This window comes from Ovis aries, chromosome 2 (assembly GCF_016772045.2).
Source record: "Ovis aries strain OAR_USU_Benz2616 breed Rambouillet chromosome 2, ARS-UI_Ramb_v3.0, whole genome shotgun sequence".
NCBI lineage: Eukaryota > Metazoa > Chordata > Mammalia > Artiodactyla > Bovidae > Ovis > Ovis aries.
Genome location: NC_056055.1, coordinates 203987967 through 204007116, shown reverse-complemented (window position 1 = coordinate 204007116; position 19150 = coordinate 203987967). Strand labels below are relative to the sequence as shown.

General features: G+C 44.1%; 1 protein-coding gene across 1 annotated transcript in view; it reads left to right on the top strand.

Annotated features, from left to right (window-relative positions):
• The first annotated feature begins 2204 nt into the window (after positions 1-2204).
• Positions 2205-19150, top strand: part of MPP4 (MAGUK p55 scaffold protein 4) — a 37930-nt gene continuing 20984 nt past the window's right edge. The window contains exons 1-10 of the mRNA XM_004004829.6: positions 2205-2292; positions 3331-3452; positions 4933-5010; positions 8065-8145; positions 9976-10107; positions 11509-11590; positions 13174-13259; positions 15183-15254; positions 15716-15912; positions 19054-19118. Of these exons, the coding sequence (XP_004004878.3) occupies positions 2205-2292; positions 3331-3452; positions 4933-5010; positions 8065-8145; positions 9976-10107; positions 11509-11590; positions 13174-13259; positions 15183-15254; positions 15716-15912; positions 19054-19118 (1003 nt within the window). The remainder of the gene's footprint in view (positions 2293-3330; positions 3453-4932; positions 5011-8064; positions 8146-9975; positions 10108-11508; positions 11591-13173; positions 13260-15182; positions 15255-15715; positions 15913-19053; positions 19119-19150) is intronic.

Below are 19150 nucleotides of genomic sequence, written 5' to 3'. Positions count from 1 at the left end.
TCCTCCCTGAGTCAACCCCACAGTCTGTCTGGATTCTAGACAGTGGTTCTCAGCCTCATCCGATTCAATACCCACATCTTTAACAACTAATGTGAAATGCTCCTTTTAAAAAAATCCCAATTTATTCATTATTATCCTCCTGTAACAAGTGCTGGCAGTGCCCTACCCTTATCCCTTTTGGCGCATTCTGCATCTACACTCTCTGAATGCACACAGGAAGCAGGCTGGAAGGCCCAGAAGTAACGCTTTCTGGGGAAAGCCCTCAACCCGTATCTGGCAGCATTGGGGTATAAATAACCCCACTCCCTGACCCTTGTCTCTCCATGGGTTAAGCACCATAGCACCCAGAGCAGCTTCTTGCTTGATAACACCTTTTACTGTCTTTCCCTCCTTGCCCTGTCTTAATACCCCACTCCCCTGCTGATGTTCTGGATCAACTTCCAAGCAAATCACCTCACTAGAAGCCTTGCTCGGTGTTTGATTCTGGGGACCCCAGACTAATGCACTTACTTACATGAAACAAACAAACAAATCCTAGTAATAATGAGAAAGAGAAATTAAGTAAATGTGGCTGGTAAGATACTATTACAATGTATAAAAATGGGATATCATTATACCAAAAGATATAATGAAGTAACACATGTTTGCACCTATAAAAGAATTCTCTAGGGAATCAGTGGCTTTGAATGCAGATAGCCGCAGCCGCAGCCTGGTGTGTTGTAGTTTGTATTATATACTGTAAGCAGCTTTACCATTAATGACATGGTTTTTTTGAAATGATGGACTTGATAAAGTCCAAGCAAAACAAAGTAAATTCATTCTTCAGTTATGGTAGTAACATTCCAGAAAATTCAATGTACATTAAAACTGTGCAAAAATACTTTGTGTTTATACATAAAGAGAAGTTGAGTTTTGGTGTGTGTGTGCTAAGTCACTTCAGCCGTGTCTGACTCTTTGTGACCCTATGGACTATAGCCCTCCAGGCCCTTCTGTCCATGGGATTCTCCAGGCAAGAGTACTGGAGTGGGGTGCCATTTCCTTCTCCAGGGGATCTTCCCGACCCAGGGATTGAACCCAGGTCTCTTATGTCTCCTACATTTGCAGGTGGCTTCTTTACCACTAGCACCACCTGGGGTCAGATAATTATAAGTTTCTGTTTTGTTTTTCTCAGTAACACGAGAGTCCAATGGGACGTTTGAAAGTTTAGGGCCTGAAGTGATTTCCCATCATGTAGGGCAACTTCTCTCTGTCAAACTAACTCAAAGAGCAGGGAGCATGTCTCCTTTGCCCTCGTTTCCTTGATTCTCGTCCTGCTGGCTGAAATGTAGGCGTGATGGCTGGAGCTCCAGCCACTGTCTTAGAGCAGGAAGATAGGAATCACACTGCATCCTGAGGAGGCAGAGCGGTGGGCTGGAAGGAGCCTATTCCCTCACAATTTCAGGAGTGGGGCAGCCCTACTAGCCCTGGGTTGGCTCTGCCTCTGGCCTCTTACATGAGCAAGATATGAGCTACTCTGTTCAGCTACTACTGTTTGGGGTTTCTTTAAACCTACGTATAGCAATATATGAAATAAACTCTAATGGTATTTTCAGCAGCAATCCATAACTTTTGCAGCTGTGACCAGTGCCATTGTTGCGATGAGAGGGAACAGGGCCAGATGGAGAGGCTAGATGGAGTCAGGCCAGAGAAGGCCCTTCCAAGCTCAGAACAGCAGTAAAATCAACAAGACAAAGAGGTGGAAAATAAACAGATATAGCTTGGTCACTTGTTTAAAAAAAGAGGGGAACAGGGCCTTCCCTGGTGGTCCACTGGCTAAGCCTCCATGCTCCCAATGCAGGTGACCCAGGTTCAATCCCTGGTTAGGGAACTAGATCCCACATGCTGCAACTAAGACCCAGCACAGCCAAATAAATAAATTAACACATTAAAAAATAAAGTATCAAAGTATTTATTTAAAAATATATGAAAATAAAAAAAGAAGGGATAGAAGGAATGCTTTGTGAGTTATCCTGTCCACACAGCTGGTGGTGGTGAATTTAGAGAGGAAGTACCACTGGGCAGGATCATTTTACCTGATGTGGATCCTGGTGTATATGTAGCACGGAGTCCAAGGGCTGTGGGGCCAGCGTGACTGAATGAGCTGTGTGCTGTTTATTGATCTGTTCCCTAGCTCTGAATCCCGTCTGAAATCTTGGGCAAGGAGGATGATACAGTCAGACAAAGGATCAGATCTTCCAGACGAAAAAGACAAGAAGGATGAGAAGCTCTCTACAAGAACTAATCCAGAGAATGGTATGTGGTGCCAAGTTCCTTTTCTAGACCAGAAAGACCTTTCAATGTCACTCTAACAATGTGATCCAATTTAGGGGCAGAAATTCTGATAGATTTATTCTGATTTCTATATGGAACTTGTTATACACTCTGAAGTGTCCTGTTGCATCTATTAGTGATACGTCCAAGCAGTTTTTAAGGCAGAAAGGAAAGAAATCGGCATAGCAGATTAGGAATCTCTTTTTTTCCTATCCCACAATGTTTTACTTCTATTTAGAATTTTGCAACCTGTTCACATTCAGAATACCATTGCAACAAATAGGATTCTCTGAAAACACCTGTAAAAACAAGCATTTGCTAAAATCTGTCCAGTCCCTTTAATAGTGGAACCCTGAGGTTTGTATTAAAAGCCTATTTATTGGGAGAGACTTCCCTGGTGCTACAGTGGCTAAGACTCCTCACTCCCAAAGCAAGAGGCCTGGGTTCGATCCCTAGTCGGGGAACTCTCACATGCTGCAGCTAAAGACTCTGCAACCTGCAACTGGAAGAGCCTGCATGTCACAACTAAGACCCAGTGCAGACACAGACATGAGTAAGTGTTTTCCAAGAGCCTGCTGGGAGAGTTTTTCAATAAGAATTTTCATAAAGGGTAAATACAGATGACCGCATTTTTGAAGGATCCAGAAAACAACTATATAATTTTGGAATAAACCAGAGGCTGTTAGGACTGGGGAGGGGAAAGCGATACAGCTCTCATAAAAGTTTTCATCTGTATGTTGTGATCTATTAGTTCATCTAATGTTAGCAAGAACTCTATAGCAAAGAAAACATACCCTCATTTTCTGTAAGGAACTAGTTCCCAGAGAGTTGGACGGTTTTCTGAAGCACACACAGTGATAATAGAGCCAGAAGGTAGATCTTTCGGCTTTAAATGCAGTGTCCACTCCTCTCCTTTTGAGCCCCTGGAGCCTCCTCATGGTCTGAATTGTCCTTCACGTTACACCTGCCCTTCTTTCTGCCCTCATCTGCCACCCCATCTCTGCCCTCTCCTGTTCCTAGGGATCTCGCACCTCCTGAGGCTCGTGTTACAGGAGCTGAACCTGTTCTACAGCCGAGATGTGAACGGAGTGTGTCTCCTGTATGACCTCCTCCACTCCCCGTGGCTGCAGGCTCTGCTCAAGGTGAGTGCACCGCTGCTCTGAAGCCGTGGTCTTGGGAGCGGCACCTGCTCATCCAGCAGCGTCACCTGTCACATGGCAGGAAAGCTCAACAGGGAAAAAGTTCAAGGAAGACCTACACAACCCCAAGTGCAGGAAGGAAATTGCTTGAGGAGAGCAGCTCCTCTCTTTTCTGCCCCCACCTTCCTCTCTTCCAGGGGCCCCAGGGTCACAAAGCAGCCACCGAAAATGGCTATCGGCAACCCTATAAGCAGCTGTCCACGACCCCTTGTCCTTGAGGTCAACTCAGGACAAATAAAAAGGCTTTAAAAATATCATTCCTCTTTGTTTTTATAAATTTGAAAATGAAATGTCCACAGCTGTGTTTAGGTATCTTAAGTTTTTCTTACTCTGAGGCTTTCTTTTATAAGTTGGCTGAAATTTCACACTATACAATAGCGTCTACTATCTGACTATAATTTTGTTCTTCTAAACAAATGTTATTATCAAGAAAGATCCTTTTGAAGTTATCTTTGGAGGATGTGTTTCCTTCACTGCGAAATGTGGTCAGCCTATGGTGCATATTAATAGTATATTTTTAAAAGAGGTGTCAATGTATTTAGTGTGAACACAGAAGTACTCCTCACAGCACTGGCTTTAAAATACCTGATTTCTTTATCCATTGTTGGACACAGATTTTTTTCTCCCATGTTTTGGCTTTTGTGTACCTGCTGAGTTACTCAGTTATGTCCAACTCTTTGTGACCCCATAGGCTGTAGCCTGCCAAGCTCCTCTATCCTGGGATTCTTCAGGCAAGAATCCTGGAGTGGGTTGCCATTTCCTTTTCCAGGGCATCTTCCCAACCCAGGGATCGAACCCAGGTCTCTTATATCTCCTGCATTGGCAGGTGAGTTCTTACCACTAGTGCCACTTGGGGAGCCCTTGACTATTACGAATAAAGCCTCAATGAACATGGGGTGCAGATATGTTTCTGAGATAGTGATTTCATTTTACTATATCCTCGGAAATGGGACGTCCAATGGAATATTATTCACCCATAAAGGGAGGAAATCCTCCTTTCGGGGGACAGCATGGGTGGATCTCAAGGCATTATGTTAAGTGAAATAAGTCAGAGAAAGACAAATACCATGTCATCTCACTTGTATGTGGAATCTAAAAATGTGGAGCTCATAGAAACAGAGAGATTAGTGTCTCACTTGTAGGTGGAATCTAAAAATGTGGAGTTCATAGAAACAGAGAGATTAGTGGTTGCCAGGAGCTGGGGGATGGAGGAAATGGGGAGATGTTGGTCAAAAGGTACAAGCTTCTAATTATAAGGTGAAAAAGTTCTGGCAACCTAACAAACCTTATTAAAGGCTGGCACACAGGCTGCCCACATGCTGGCACACAGGCTGCCCACATGCTGGCACCATTGCCCGGGCTGCTTCTCCCCTTGGCAAGCCTTTGCTCAGTACCTCATTCTCTCCTCGCTGCCCCTCTGCAGGTTTATGACAGCCTCCAGGAATTCAAAGAGAAGAAGCTCGTTCCAGCCACACCCCATGCACAGGCGTTATCCTGCGAGGTGAGGTGCTTTTTTTCATCCAGAGAATAGTAGTTTTAACATGTTGGCATTTTACTCATAGTGCTAGTTTAAATGCTCTAAATGTTTAATTGGTGACTATGCATCTAATCCTTGCTTCTAACTGAGCTTTAAAAGAAGAAAGACAATTGGCCTCCTGCCTCCCCAAATTAAAACAAAACACTTTTCTAGAGAAATGTGTCCATTTCTCTTTTTCCCTAAAAATTCGACTCAGTTATGCTATGAAAACAGGGTAATGTTTTTCTACTAATGATCTCCAATTTTACTTCTCTAGTCTGGACTTCTCCGATAAATTATACTCTTATATCCACTGTCTCCTGCCCATTTTACTGTTTAATGGACCCCTCCAATTTAACAGGTCCCAAACTGAGCTCCTGATCATCCCCACCCCAAAGCTACTCCTCCTCCAGCCTTTTCTATCTATTTTTGTTCTTGCATGGAGCTTCCCGGGTGGCGCTAGTGGTAAAGAAGCCTCCTGCACAAAGTTGTAGGTTCGATCCCTGGTTGGGAAGATCGTCTGGAGTAGGAAATGCAACCCTCTCCAGTATTCTTGCCTGGAAACATTCCATCGACAGAGAAGCCTGGTGGTCTGCAGTCCAAGGGGTTGCAAAGAGTCAGACATGACTGAGCACAATTTTTGTTTTTGTGCTGCTTAAACCAGCATCTTTGGGATCCTTTGACTTTCTCTTTCTCTCATACCCACACCTAGTCCTTCAGCTCTGGTTTCAAAATATGTTGAAATGCGCCACCTCTACTGTGTCACTGCGTGTAGCCATCATTTTCTCTTACATGGATAACTGCAATGTAGCATCCTGCCTGGTCGTCTCCTTCTGCTCTTGCTCCCTAACTATCTATTCCTGTCACGGCAGCCATTAAGACATTCTGAATTAAAGATGAGTCAGAATGTGTCACTTCCCTGCTCAAACTCTTCCTATAACTTCTCATCTCAGAGTAAACATCAAAGTTATATAGGCAAACATAGCATTACCTCTCTTTGATGTTGACTTACCGCCCTCTCCCTTATTCACTCTGCTTCAGCCTCATGAACCACTTGTGGATGTTTGAATTAGACATGCTCCTGCCGCAGGCCCTTTGTGTTTGCTATTACGTCAGTAATGCTCTTGCCTATATATCCACATGATATGCTTCTTCATCTCCTTCCAGTTTCCACTGAAATGTCAGCTTCTCACAGAGACTTTCTCTGGTCACCCCATCTAAAATTGCAATCCCCTCATAGCACTCCCTATCCACCTTCCTTGTTTTATTTTTCTTCTTAATTCTTTTCATCATCAAATAAAACTATATTTTTTTTACTTACACATTTTACTTATTATCTGTGGCTCCTAACAAAAAGGTGAATTCTATGAGTGTGGGGGTTTGTGTCTGCCTATTCACAGCTGTATTTACATCACTTAAAACAGTGTCTAGGGACTTCCCTGGTGGTCCAGTGGCTAAGACTCTGCCCTCCCAATGCAGGGGACCAGGGTTCAATCTCTGGTCAGGGAACTAGACCCTGCATGTCAGAAAAAAATCAAAGATTTCAAGTGCTACGACTGAGACCCAGCACAACCAAGTAAATAAATACATACATATTTAAAAACAAACAAACAAAAAAACAATACCTAGCACATAGTAAATGTTCAATACATATTTGCTGAAAAATGAAAATCACTCAGTCATGTCTGACTCTTTGCGAACCCATGTACCATAGCCCGCCTGGCTCCTGTGTTCATGGGGATTCTCCAGGAAAGAATACTGGAGTTGCCATGCCCTCCTCCTTCCCCACCCAGAGATCAAACCCAGGTCTTCCGTCTTGCAAATGGATTCTTTACCGTCTGAGCCACCAGGGAAGCCCAATATTTGGATGTATAAATATAATCCATTTTATTTTTATTTATTGTCCACACCACATTAATAGAAACTTTTAAAAAGGAAAAAAAAAAAAAAAAAACCTTACAGCTGAAACTCCAGGAATCAACAACTCAAATTGTTCTTAGCTATCCATGGGGAAACACACACGTGTGATTTTATCCAACCAGTCCATTCTGAAGGAGATCAGCCCTGGGATTTCTTTGGAAGGAATGATGCTGAAGCTGAAGCTCCAGTACTTTGGCCACCTCATGCGAAGAGTTGACTCATTGGAAAAGACTCTGGTGCTGGGAGGGATTGGGGCCAGGAGGAGAAGGGGACGACAGAGGATGAGATGGTTGGATGGCGTCACTGACTCGATGGATGTAAATCTGAGTGAACTCTGGGAGATGGTGATGGACAGGTTCATGGGGTCGCAAAGAGTCGGACACGACTGAGCGACTGAACTAAACTGAACTGAACTGAACTGAACCCTAGTGAGTGGAGGTGAAGTTTGCTAAACCTCTTGTTTTCATTTGACTGGATGTGATGTTGCTTGACCAGTGAGCATTTACAGAGTTAAATTCTTGAAAGCTCTTATGTTCTATCAGAAGCCAGGTCTACACTTAAACCAAAGCAAAGGGATCCAAATTTATTCTAACGCTTTTTTTTTGTTGCAACAAACATTACAATTACTAATCAAATAAAAGCCTTAAAATACAAATTATCATTTCATTTTTTAGTTGAAAAATGGAACATCCCATGGGATTAAAGCTACTTGATTTTCCAAGTAACTGGGCCTGTACCTGGAGAACTCAGATACCTTAACTTGCCCATAAAGCATTCATGTGAGCAAACAGTCACTTCAGAGGCACTGAGGGACATTGCCTTGGCACATCTGATCTTACAAAATTAAGTTAGTCCTTCTTCCAAGTCTGTGAGGTGCCAGGACAAGGGCACTGTGGTTTAGATCTATCCCCAGTCTTGGATTCTACCTGCTGTAACGAAGTTTAGTGAATAAAGAAAAAATGCTAATTTCACCTGACTTTAAAGGTGAAGAAGAAAGCTTTAGTAACAGCTTTTCTTTAGGTAAATATCATGTCAATATACCTGTTATCCAACCTGAGTGATGTTAACTAGGTGATAAAGATTATTAAAAATTCACATGTATGTTTTCCCACCAACTAGGTAGTGAAGATACTACGTGAAACCCCCAAGTCCCCTGAGATCCAAGAGCTAAGACAGATCCTCCAGGCTCCACACTTTAAGGCAAGTGCTTGCTAAAATTGACAAGGTATAACCATTGAGCACATTGACAGAGTTGGGAAGAAGAAATAAAGATGTGCTCTCTGAATAGATGTTCTTTTACTGTATGTGGGTAACCAACAGATTATGCCAAAAGATATGGGACTCAGATCTGACTGATGGGCGACTTAATCTCATCAGTCATGGAGCCAAGCCGGCTCTATTTATATGGAGGCATTCAGTATTTCCCATGGCATCTTGTTTAGCCCCTGAAAAGCCACCATTCCTCTAAAATTCTGGGGGACAATTAAGGCAGCATACATCCTTTCCAACTGGGAAATATTTTAAGTTTCAGAGATAAAGTGCATGAAGGTATTTGGAAAAAACAGTGTAATAATGAATAGCTCTATGAGGGGGTATATAAAGAACATTGGATTGCAGAACAGAACCCTACCTTACAGGTTTTGAGGCCAATTTATCAACAAATTAGAACTTTAGGAGAATATCTGCATCTGGAGCAATGGAATTTTTGAGTCAAAAAGTTTTATTTCACAAGCTAAACCTACAGAATTTTCTCTGAGTTCCAACAGAGTTCTGTCCACCAGTCTCAGGCAGAGTTGTAGAAAGACTACTTCCCCACCCCATGAAATGAAATTTTAACATACCAGAACTATTTGATCGTACCCTAAACCAGGGGACCGCTTTTTCTCATCCTGTTTCACATGGGATCTTGGGTGTTATTGACAAATTAAACCAGCAAGATGTTTTGATTACTGCCTCTCATTCTACCTTGCCTGGAGAAACTATTACAATAACTATTTTGTAGTTCAAGTCTACCGGAGCATCATGGATTACATGGGTTTCCAGGAAATCAGACCATGACAGAATACATTTTATCAGAAATGAAAGAATAATTTGTGTGTTGCTTACCCTCTCTGCGCCTTGTCTCCTTATCTGTAACATGGGGACAATAAATATACTTGCCTCATGAAGATGTGTAGAAAAGGGAACCCTAGTAAATTAATGCAGCCCCTGTGGAAAACTGTATGGAGGTTTTTCATAAAACTAAAAATAGCGCTACCATCTGACTCAGCAATTCCACTCCTGGGTATATACCGCCCCAAAACACTAATTTGAAAAAAAATCCATGCACTCCAACATACATAGCAGCACTATTTACAGTTGCCAAGGTATGAAAGCAAAGTAAGTGTCCATCAACAGACAAATGGATAAAGACGACGTCTCACACGCACACACATACACACACACACACACACACACAATGGAATACCATTCAGCCGTAAAAGTGAATGAGATTTTGCTCTTTGCAGCAACACAGATGGACACTTTGAAAGAATTATGCTAAATGAAATAAGTCGGACAGAGAAAGACATACTGTATAATAGCACTTATATGGGGAACCTAAAAAATACAACAATCTAATATAACAAAAGGAGCAAACTCACAGATACAGAGAACAAGCTAGGAGCTACCAGCAGAGTGTGAGTGGGGAGGAGCAATACAGGACTGAGGGAGTGGGAAGTATCAACTACTGTGTGTAAGAGAGGCTGCAGGGATGTACTGTACAAACAGGGAATAGAGCCATTATTTTGTAATAACCGAAAACGGAAAGTAAACTTTAAAATTACATAAAAATAAATTTTAAAAGTTAAAAGTATACGTATACCTGCCTCAGAGTTACTGTGACGATTGAGTTAATCCACGTAAAACACTTAGAACTGTGCCTGGCACGTACGTGTTGGTTATTTGTCTCTCACAGTACTGAGTCGGCATCTTCTAGGTGGGTGCATCCTATGCGTGAGGTTCATTTGCCTTTTCCTTCTCTGTTTCCAGGCCTTGCTCAGTGCCCATGACACGGTAGCTCAGAAGGACTTTGAGCCCCTTCTTCCCCCACTGCCAGACAACATCCCTGAGAGTGAGGAAGCAATGAGGATTGTTTGCTTGGTGAAGAACCAGCAGCCCCTGGTAAGGAAATCTTCTTACTGCTATCTTTTCATTTAGGATTACACCAGGGTTAATTGGGAGCTAAGTTATCTCTAGTAGTTACTTGGGCAATATTTTTTTAATAAAAATTTTCTTTAATTTAAAATAAGCAAAATATTTCAAAGGCCATACACAGAACCACTAGCAGTTTTCCTTATGCATGTGTTATTTAAACTAATAATTTCTCTTTATTCAACTATTAACTTCCCCCACCCAATCAAGGATATATTTGAGCTACAAATTATTCTCCCTTTTGGTGAGGGTTATGTGTTTCCCCTTTTCTGCTGATTTGCAGAAAGACCTACCTGTCTTTCTGACTTTATCATAGCAATCCTAATCCCAGCTAAGCATGGTTGCCGGCAGAATTTTGTAATGCTTGTCTGTTCTGTCTCTTCAGTCTGCCAGAGGAAAGCAGTCAAAATCAGTGCTGCTGTACTTTCTCCTCGTATGATTCTAGCAGAGATCAGAGCTTCATCTTAGAATTCTCGAAATTTAGTGTGGTAGGCCGCTTGAAATAACTGTTGGGCAATATTCTTGTCTATGGTCACTTATAGTGTGAGGCACTTAGGCAACATGAGGGAATCCATGATAATGGCTAAAATATATCTTAATCAATTTTGCCTGTGATTTCAAACACTTTACAGGTTGTAATGTTTTCACCAGGAAAGATTTCTGCTTAGTATTTTTCTTTTTTAACAGCTATGAGAAAAAAGAAATTATTTTATTATTTGGCTCTGTGACATGTACATATATTTCACCTAGTTCTAATGTATTTGCCTAAGTTTTTCCCTCTGTTAAGGGGAAGCTAAGTCATGCATTGGAGAAGGAAATGGCAACCCACTCCAGTGTTCTTGCCTGGAGAATCCCAGGGATGGCGGAGCCTGGTGGGCTGCCATCTATGCGGTCGCACAGAGTCGGACACGACTGAAGCGACTTAGCAACAGCAGCAGCAGCAGCAGCAAGTAATTTTCTAAGTGTATTTCCTTTGATTAGGTTGGAATCGTGGAAGTTCTGTTTATCTCTGGAAAGATCTGAACATTATTTGATGTCTATGTGGTTGGATAGAGACTTTGGCAGACTGAGCAAAATGGCCTTTCCTTTTTGATGACACGGTATACATATGGCCCTGAGCGTGAGTGAGTGATAGTCACTCAGTCGTGTCTGACTCTTTGAGACGCTATGGACTGTAGCCCGCCTGTAGGTGCCTCTGTCCACAGAATTCTCCAGGCAAGAATACTGGAGCGGGTTGTCATCTCCTTCTCCATGTTTGACCCTTGTTGGTATGAATTCCCTCGTTTGAAAGACCAGAACGACCTTGAGGGAAGCCCCCAGGAAAGTGGTCAGGTTAGGTAAAAAGTGGGTTCCACTGTGCTCTCTTCCTAGGGAGCTACCATCAAGCGCCACGAGATGACAGGGGACATCCTGGTGGCCAGAGTCATCCATGGTGGGCTGGCCGAGAGGAGTGGTAAGCTGGAGCAGCGGCGTGCAAGCATGACCGGGGAGACAGGGGACCCCTGTCTCCTGTGTGAGGTTGAGCCTTTAATAAGTTCCATTGCTTGGTTACTAAGAAGGAAGACAGAAATATTCCAGAGAAACCAACCCCAATGCCCTTCCTCACCAGCAGCAGCAGCAGCAGCAAGTAATTTTCTAAGTGTCCCTCCATTCTATGCTTTAAATTAATTCCATTCTGTGCTTTAAATTAATTTTCTTTCACTTTACATTCCCACATAAACCTAACAAGCTGAGTATCGTCATGCCACTGTATAGATGAGGACCACAAAGATTAACCACCTAACTTGCTTGAGGTCTCACAGTTTGAGTTAGGGTTCACGTCTAGGCCTGCCTCTCTCTCTATTGCCAACTTTCGCTCTCCACTTGGTCCTTCTGCTTTCTAAAAGGCACAGCTCTTCCACATCTTCAGACCATCCCTGCTTGCCTTTTCTATCTGGGAGCCGAGTTTCCTTCTTTTCACCGCTGCGCTTCTGAAACTAGCAGGTCTGTACTTGCTGTCCTTTGTCCTCACTGCTCATGACCCCAGAAACCTGGTGTGGAATTCGTACACCAACGTTCTTAGAGAAATTACCCAGAGACTTCCTAGTGCTACGTCCACTGGCCCTCCCTTCAGCCTCAGTTCTACACCCACTCCAGTGTTCTTGCCTGGAGAATCCCAGGGACGGGGGAGCCTGGTGGGCTGCCGTCTATGGGGTCACATAGAGTCAGACATGACTGAAGTGACTTAGCAGCAGCAGCACATTTGATGTTGTTGAAGATAGCTTTCTTGAAATTTTCAAGATGCTTCTTGTCTCCACTGTCTTACCTCATAATTCTCAAGGCTTAATCTTAACCCCCAAGTTTCTCTGCACTTTCTCTTTTGAAGAATACCCCCATCCCATTTCCTTTTCATCTAACATTTACTCACGACCGTGACATCTTTATTTTTATTTTTTAAATTTAAGTGGTGCTGGGAAAACTGGACAGCTACCTGTAAAAGAATGAAATTAGAACACTTCCTCATACCATACACAAAGATAAACTCAAAATGGATTAAAGAACTACATGTAAGACCAGAAACTATAAAACTCTTAGAGGAAAACATAGGTAGAACACTTGATGACATAAATCACAGCAATATCTTCTGTGACCCACCTTCTAGAGTAATGGAAATAAAAAAATAAATAAGTGAGACCTAATTAAACTTAAAAGCTTTTGCACAGCAAAGGAAATTATAGACGTCTTTATTTTTAGTGTTATCTTCTTACCAATGTTCCAGTTCCATTTTACAACATCAATTAGCGAAAATAAAAATATCACCTATAGTTAATGCCCACTGTTGGTGAAAAGGTAGAAAAAATGCAATTCTCATGTACTTTGGTGGTGGTGTAAATACAACTAACCAGTTTGCTTTATTATTACTATTAGTTCACAGTAAAATTTAAGATGTCAGAGCATGCTTAGGTTAGTGAGTTTGTTAAGTAGTGTTGGGATGGCTACCGCCATTTTTGCGAGTTGTTTGGCATCCCTCTTTGTTTTGTGTTCCGGTTTGCCTAGGGCTGTTATACGCCGGAGACAAACTGGTGGAAGTGAATGGAGTTTCAGTTGAAGGACTGGACCCTGAGCAAGTGATCCACATTCTGGTAACAGTCTCCTCCTCGCCTTATCCATGACTCACTGCCATGTTGCATCCAGCCCCTGGCGTGTGTGCCATAACTGGAGGGGGATTCGAGTCCCTCCCAGCAGCCTACTCTCTCCAGGCCCTAGAACTTGTCTGTTTCTATGCATCTTGTCCCCCTCACCTGCTCTCTTTTCCCAGTTGATCTGGACCCTGCTGGAGATGTCCCTTCCCAAGCTGTTCTTTCAGCCTCAGGAAGACGGCCCAGGTCCTCATCACCTGGGTTGCTCTGCTGGAAACTGAGCCCAGGGTGGGCAGAGTGAGACTGTGGAGGAGAGTCTGAACTTGAGCAAACCACCCCTTGCTCCCCTAACATTTTTATGCAGTTTCTTTGAGGCAGCTTTGAGGTAGAAAAGAAGTCCCCAGAGGGCAGCATATGGGGAGGGGGACATCTTTGCTGGCCCTGCCAGTCCTTGTGGTTGAGATGGGGATTTATGACCTGATTATATGAGCTTTTGGTTTCTTTTCAGTTCTCATTCCCATCCTTCAAACCATTGCCCGGGTCACTGTTCAGCTGTCAATATAGCCATAGCGTCATGCCCTGCCCACCTCTCCCCATGCACACCCCCGCTGTGGGGCTTGAGGTCGATTATTATATATTACATGTACTAGTGGTTCTCACACTGGGTTCTTGTGGGAACTCTAGATTTTCATAGATGTGCCTTAGGGACTGAGATGAGAAGTAGTATAATAAAGAGTAAGTGTCACTTCAGTCGTGTCCGACTCTGCAACCCTATGGATTGTAGCCCACCAGGCTCCTCTGTCCATGGGGATTCTCCAGGTAAGAATACTGGAGCGGACTACCATTTCCTTCTCCCAGGGGATCTTCCTAACCCAAGGATTGAACCTGAGTCTCTTGCATCCCCTGCATTGGCAGGCGGGTTCTTTACTACTAGCGCTACCTGGGAAGCCCCCAGTAAGGAGTATATCAAGCACCTAAATATTTTGCAAAGGGCTCAGACGGTAAAGCATCTGTCTACAATGCGGGAGACCCGGGTTCAGTCCCTGGGTTGGGAAGATCCCCTGGAGAAGGAAATGGCAATCCACTCCAGTACTATTGCCTGGAAAATCCCAGAGGAGCCTGGTAGGCTACAGTCCATGGGGTCACAAAGAGTCGGACACGACTGAGCGACTTCACTCACTCACTCACTCACTCATGCAAGATTCTTTGTGGTTTAAAATGTACTGCCAAAAGAGCTTAAAGGACTGTTAATCACAGATACACGTGTCCACCACAGTCCTTTTGGTACCAGCTGTGGAGTTACCACAACAGTGGGATCATGAGATTCCTGAGTGAGAATGAGATCTTTCTTGTTCATCTCTGGATCTCCAGTGTGTGGCATGGTGTGTGTCTCAAGGGGGGTGGGTGGGTGGAGGGGGGTGTTCCTACCTCCCTTATCAAGCTAGGAGGTTCTCTGTCTCCTCCACTATTAGTTTAGAGGCTTGTCAGTAACCCCCGAGAAGACTTGGGAGCCCTTTATCTTCTTCCCCATCAGATGAGACTGCCTGATACAGAAACAAGTGTTCAGGAAAGACTTCCTGACAGAGACATGAGGAATGAAAGTCAGATCAAGAGTTCCTCTCCCTCCTCATGCCTTGGGGGGGAAAAGAGCTTGCTGAGTGTGGTGTCCTGATGAGAGCAAGGTGGAGGGTACTAGGAGAGTCCAGCCTCAGGACCCTGGACCCCCCACAGCAGGACAGAAATGAAGCTAAAGTTCTTCTAATGTCCATTTCTGGGTGGTGATATTTAGCTGTTGAGTCCTTGTAAAAGCCCCTGTGGGAGATGTCACCATTTGACCTGCACGCATTGCTTTTAACTTTCACCTGCCAACCCCTGATAACCCAGTAAAGTCTGAGATTTGCCATTCTCTCCTCTGACATTTTCTAGGCCATGTCTCGTGGCACAATCATGTTCAAGGTGGTTCCAGTTTCTGACCCTCCTGTTAACAGCCAGAAGACGGTAAGAATTAACTGAACCTTCAGACGCACACACAGTAAATCCTCCACAACAACAGCAAAAAAAAACCCCACAAAACTTTATATTTTACTACTATCCTCTGTAATGTGTTGATCATTTGTTCAATATTGCATTGCATATTTTTCAACACTGATGACATGAGATGCAAATTAGTAAAGGAACACAGTAAGAGGAGACGGGGTATTGAGAAGTTCAGAAGTAACGTCAGGACTGGTGAACATTTGAGCAGAGACTTCTCAGAGCTAAAAGATTTTATTCCCAAAGTCACTTTTTTTTTTTTTTCATGGCTCTTAGACTCAGTTCAAGAAGGGATTTCTTCTTCTTGGTGAAGATGGAGAGGAAAGATAGCACCAGTGGGTAGAAGAGTGAGAGAGATGATTTTAAGTCTTAACAACCTGGAGGTAAGGATTCTGCTGACGATGTCGTCGTGTGCCCACCATCAGGTGTATGTTCGTGCCATGATCGAGTACTGGCCCCAGGAGGACCCCACCATCCCTTGCATGGATGCCGGGCTGCCTTTCCAGAAGGGAGACATCCTCCAGATTGTGGACCAGAATGATGCTCTCTGGTGGCAGGCCCGGAAAATCTCTGACCTTGGTACCTGTGCTGGGCTAATCCCTTCTAACCAACTTCTGAAGAGGTAAGAAAAGTCATCATTCCTGGACCCAAGACAAGTCGTCAGGAAATAAAACATTTCTCTGGTTTTTGCAATCAAGGGAGATAAGCAGTGTTACTGCAGTTAAGATGAGAGGAGAGACAAGCAGATAGATGAACACACACTGGTCTGTAAATCCAAATGTCAACTTGTCAATATGCCCTAAACATCTTAAATACCAAAGGGACCAGGATGATCATATCAACTAGAAAAGAGAGAATAGTACTTGGGAAACTAGAGTTAAACAGGTAGTTCTGACTCCCTCTATTAACCTTTCAAGGCTGAGTTGAAAGCTCAGTTTCTGAATCTCAACTCATCACCATCGCCTTGGTGCTACTGAAGTCCAAGGAAGTGATTAGAGATAGAAAGAAGATAGAATAAGAGGCCCAAGACTCAGCCAATGTTAAGAGATCACAAAGAAGAAAATGGAGCTAGAAAAAGAGACTGAGAAGGAATTGCCAATGAGACAGGATGAAAATCGAGATGGTAGAGTGTCCTGATCAACTATGTTCACCACTGCTGTGGAGACTGAGAATTGACCACTGGATTTAGCAAAGGAGGTCATCGGTGATCTTGACAAAAGCAATTTCAGTGGAGGGGTGGGCCAAAATCTGAGTAAAAGGGGATTTGAAGACATTGACACCTGAGCACGGAAAAGTCTTTGCAACATTTTGTATAAGGCAGAGCAGAGCAGTGGACAAATAGCTAGAGGAGAAAGTAGAGTGGTATGAGAGTTTTCAGGTGGGGTAGATAATGCTAATGGGGGAAATCCAGTGAGAGGGAAACTTTTCTGATACAGGAGAAAGAGGAGAGAATTGCTGCTGTTATCAGTCCTTGAGGAGGCAGATGGAGAGGTGATGAAGTCTGTAAGTAGAGGGGCTGGCCTTGTACAGGATTCTGAAGAGTTTACCCACAGTGCTCGCAGTAGTAGAGAGTGCAGAGTGTGGGCACAGCTGAGGATGAGGGATATGGTGCGAGCTTATGCAAAGTCTCTTCCATCTGCTCTTGTTTTCTTACCAACCAATGTCATAGCTGAGAGTAAAGTGGGTGGAAGGTTTTGGGAAGGAAAGAGGAGAAAGCTTGAAAAGTTTCTATGAGAACAGGGGAGAAATTGATTGGGTAAATACAGTATCATCAGCATCAAGGGCCCACTTAGGCTTCAAGTTCATAAATTTACAGTCAAATTTACATAAATTTGGTCAGCTTCCTGGGAGGACAGGTCCAGACTAGACAGAGAGTCAGACTTAGCAGTAAATCAAGAGAAGGAGAAGAGAGTATTTTCATGAAGGATCGTGACATTTATGTTAAGGAGGGAGGTGACAGTGTAGGATCAGTGGAAAGGAAGTCAGGTCAGTGGATTATAGGTTCCTATGAGGTTGATAGATTATTGGAGTGGGAAGACAGAAGTTGCTGGTAGAAGAAAGGGATGCTAGAAATCGAAATTATAGAGATTGTAGTTTTTGGAACTGAAAGGTCTAGGGGATGACAGTGGGAGGCAGTAGCTAAGGTCATTGGAAGAGAGGAGATCAAGGAACCAACAGGCCAGGGTGTTGGAAGAGGCATTAATGTGCCAAATAAAATCATCATGAATTATGATGGAGCAGTGTTAAGAATATGGGAGTGAGCAGGAATCATCTGAGAATGGCTTCCAGAAGAGTCAGGAGGAGGGTATGCAAAGTGAGAGCCTCTTCTAGGGAAGAGGGAGAATGGTTTGGAGATGACAGGGCAGAGAACCCCCACCTCCAGGCCCTGTGGGGTGAGGGCCTCGTGGTATGCTGGAGCCGGCCCTCAGAGCCCATGTGTACCCTTCCTCATGGTCAGTGACATCAGGGGTGGCAGCTGGAAATCAGTCACAGTGGGAATGTTGACACGACCGAAGTCAGCTAAGCTGTGCATCAGGATTCCCCTCCCCCTCGAGTCTGGGCTGGTTACCCACACACACCTGGGAGCAGGAGATGAAAGGGGAGCAGGGACCTCCAGGGACCTGGGTTTAGTGAGGGCAAGAAGGTGGAAGTGAAAGTGCAAGTACTAGTCACTCAATCATGCCTGACTCTTTGAGACCCCCATGAACTGTAGCCTGCCAGGCTCCTCTGTCCATGGAATTCTCCAGGTAAGAATACTTCTCCAGGGAATCTTCCTGACCCAGGGATTGAACCCAGGTCTCCTGCACTGCAGGCAGATTCTTTACCATCTGAGCCATCAGGGAAGCTCCTAGAAGGTAAAGTGTTGTGAGAGGCTTCATTAAAGCTTTGCTACCAGTTCCAGAGGGTGTGTGAAAGGGTGTCAGGGAGCGGTGGGTGGTAGATGGAACAGAGATTAAAGTGCGGAGGATAAGGAATGACCCGAATTTGGGGGCTGAGGACACACACAGGGATAAAGGCCTAATGAGATTAGTCTTCATGGTCTCAGAGCAGGGAGTGGTGTGGAGGCTCTGGTGGGGATCTTGCAAGGAGCACACAGAAATGACAGGCTTATTGGATTAGTGCAGAAATAAAGGGCAACAGAAGGAGTTGAAATCCATGTGGCTCTAAAGGGACTGTGGAGAGCCTCACAGCTTGGGAGGGAAACCAGAACACGCGGTGAATATTCTGAGACCTGCTGGAGCAGGCTAACACACCGGAGACAGGGGTGCCAGGGCTCACACGCTGAAGCCCTGGGCATGCGAACTAGGGTCATGGGCTAGGTGTTAACTCTAACTCAGTTTGGCTCTGAGAAGATGCTATGAAGCAGGACAAAATAAGAAAGACTGTACATTTGGAGAACGTATTTGACAATGTGTGTGGAGGCTTCCCTGGTGGCTCAGATGGTGAAGAATCTGCCTGCAATGCAAGAGACCTAGGTTCGACCCCTGGGTCAGGAAGGTCCCCTGGAGAAGGGAATGGCTATCCACTCCAGTATTCTTGTCTGGAGAATTCCATGGACAGAGGAGCCTGGTGGGTTACAGTCCATGGGGTCGCAAAGAGTCAGACTTGACTGAGCAACTGACACTTTGGAGGTGGAAACTTGTTCACTTGGTTGGAGGCAACAGAATTCTAGAAAACTTTCTGTCCTGGGTCTATCTCACCTGGGTTAACCTGGCTTCTTCTTCTTCTTTTTTTTTCTAACGGTGTATATGTTTTTGCACAGGAAGCAACGGGAGTTCTGGTGGTCCCAGCCGTACCAGCCTTACAAACACCTCAGATCCACCATCTGTGAGTATGCTGACATCTCACATCCAGCGTGG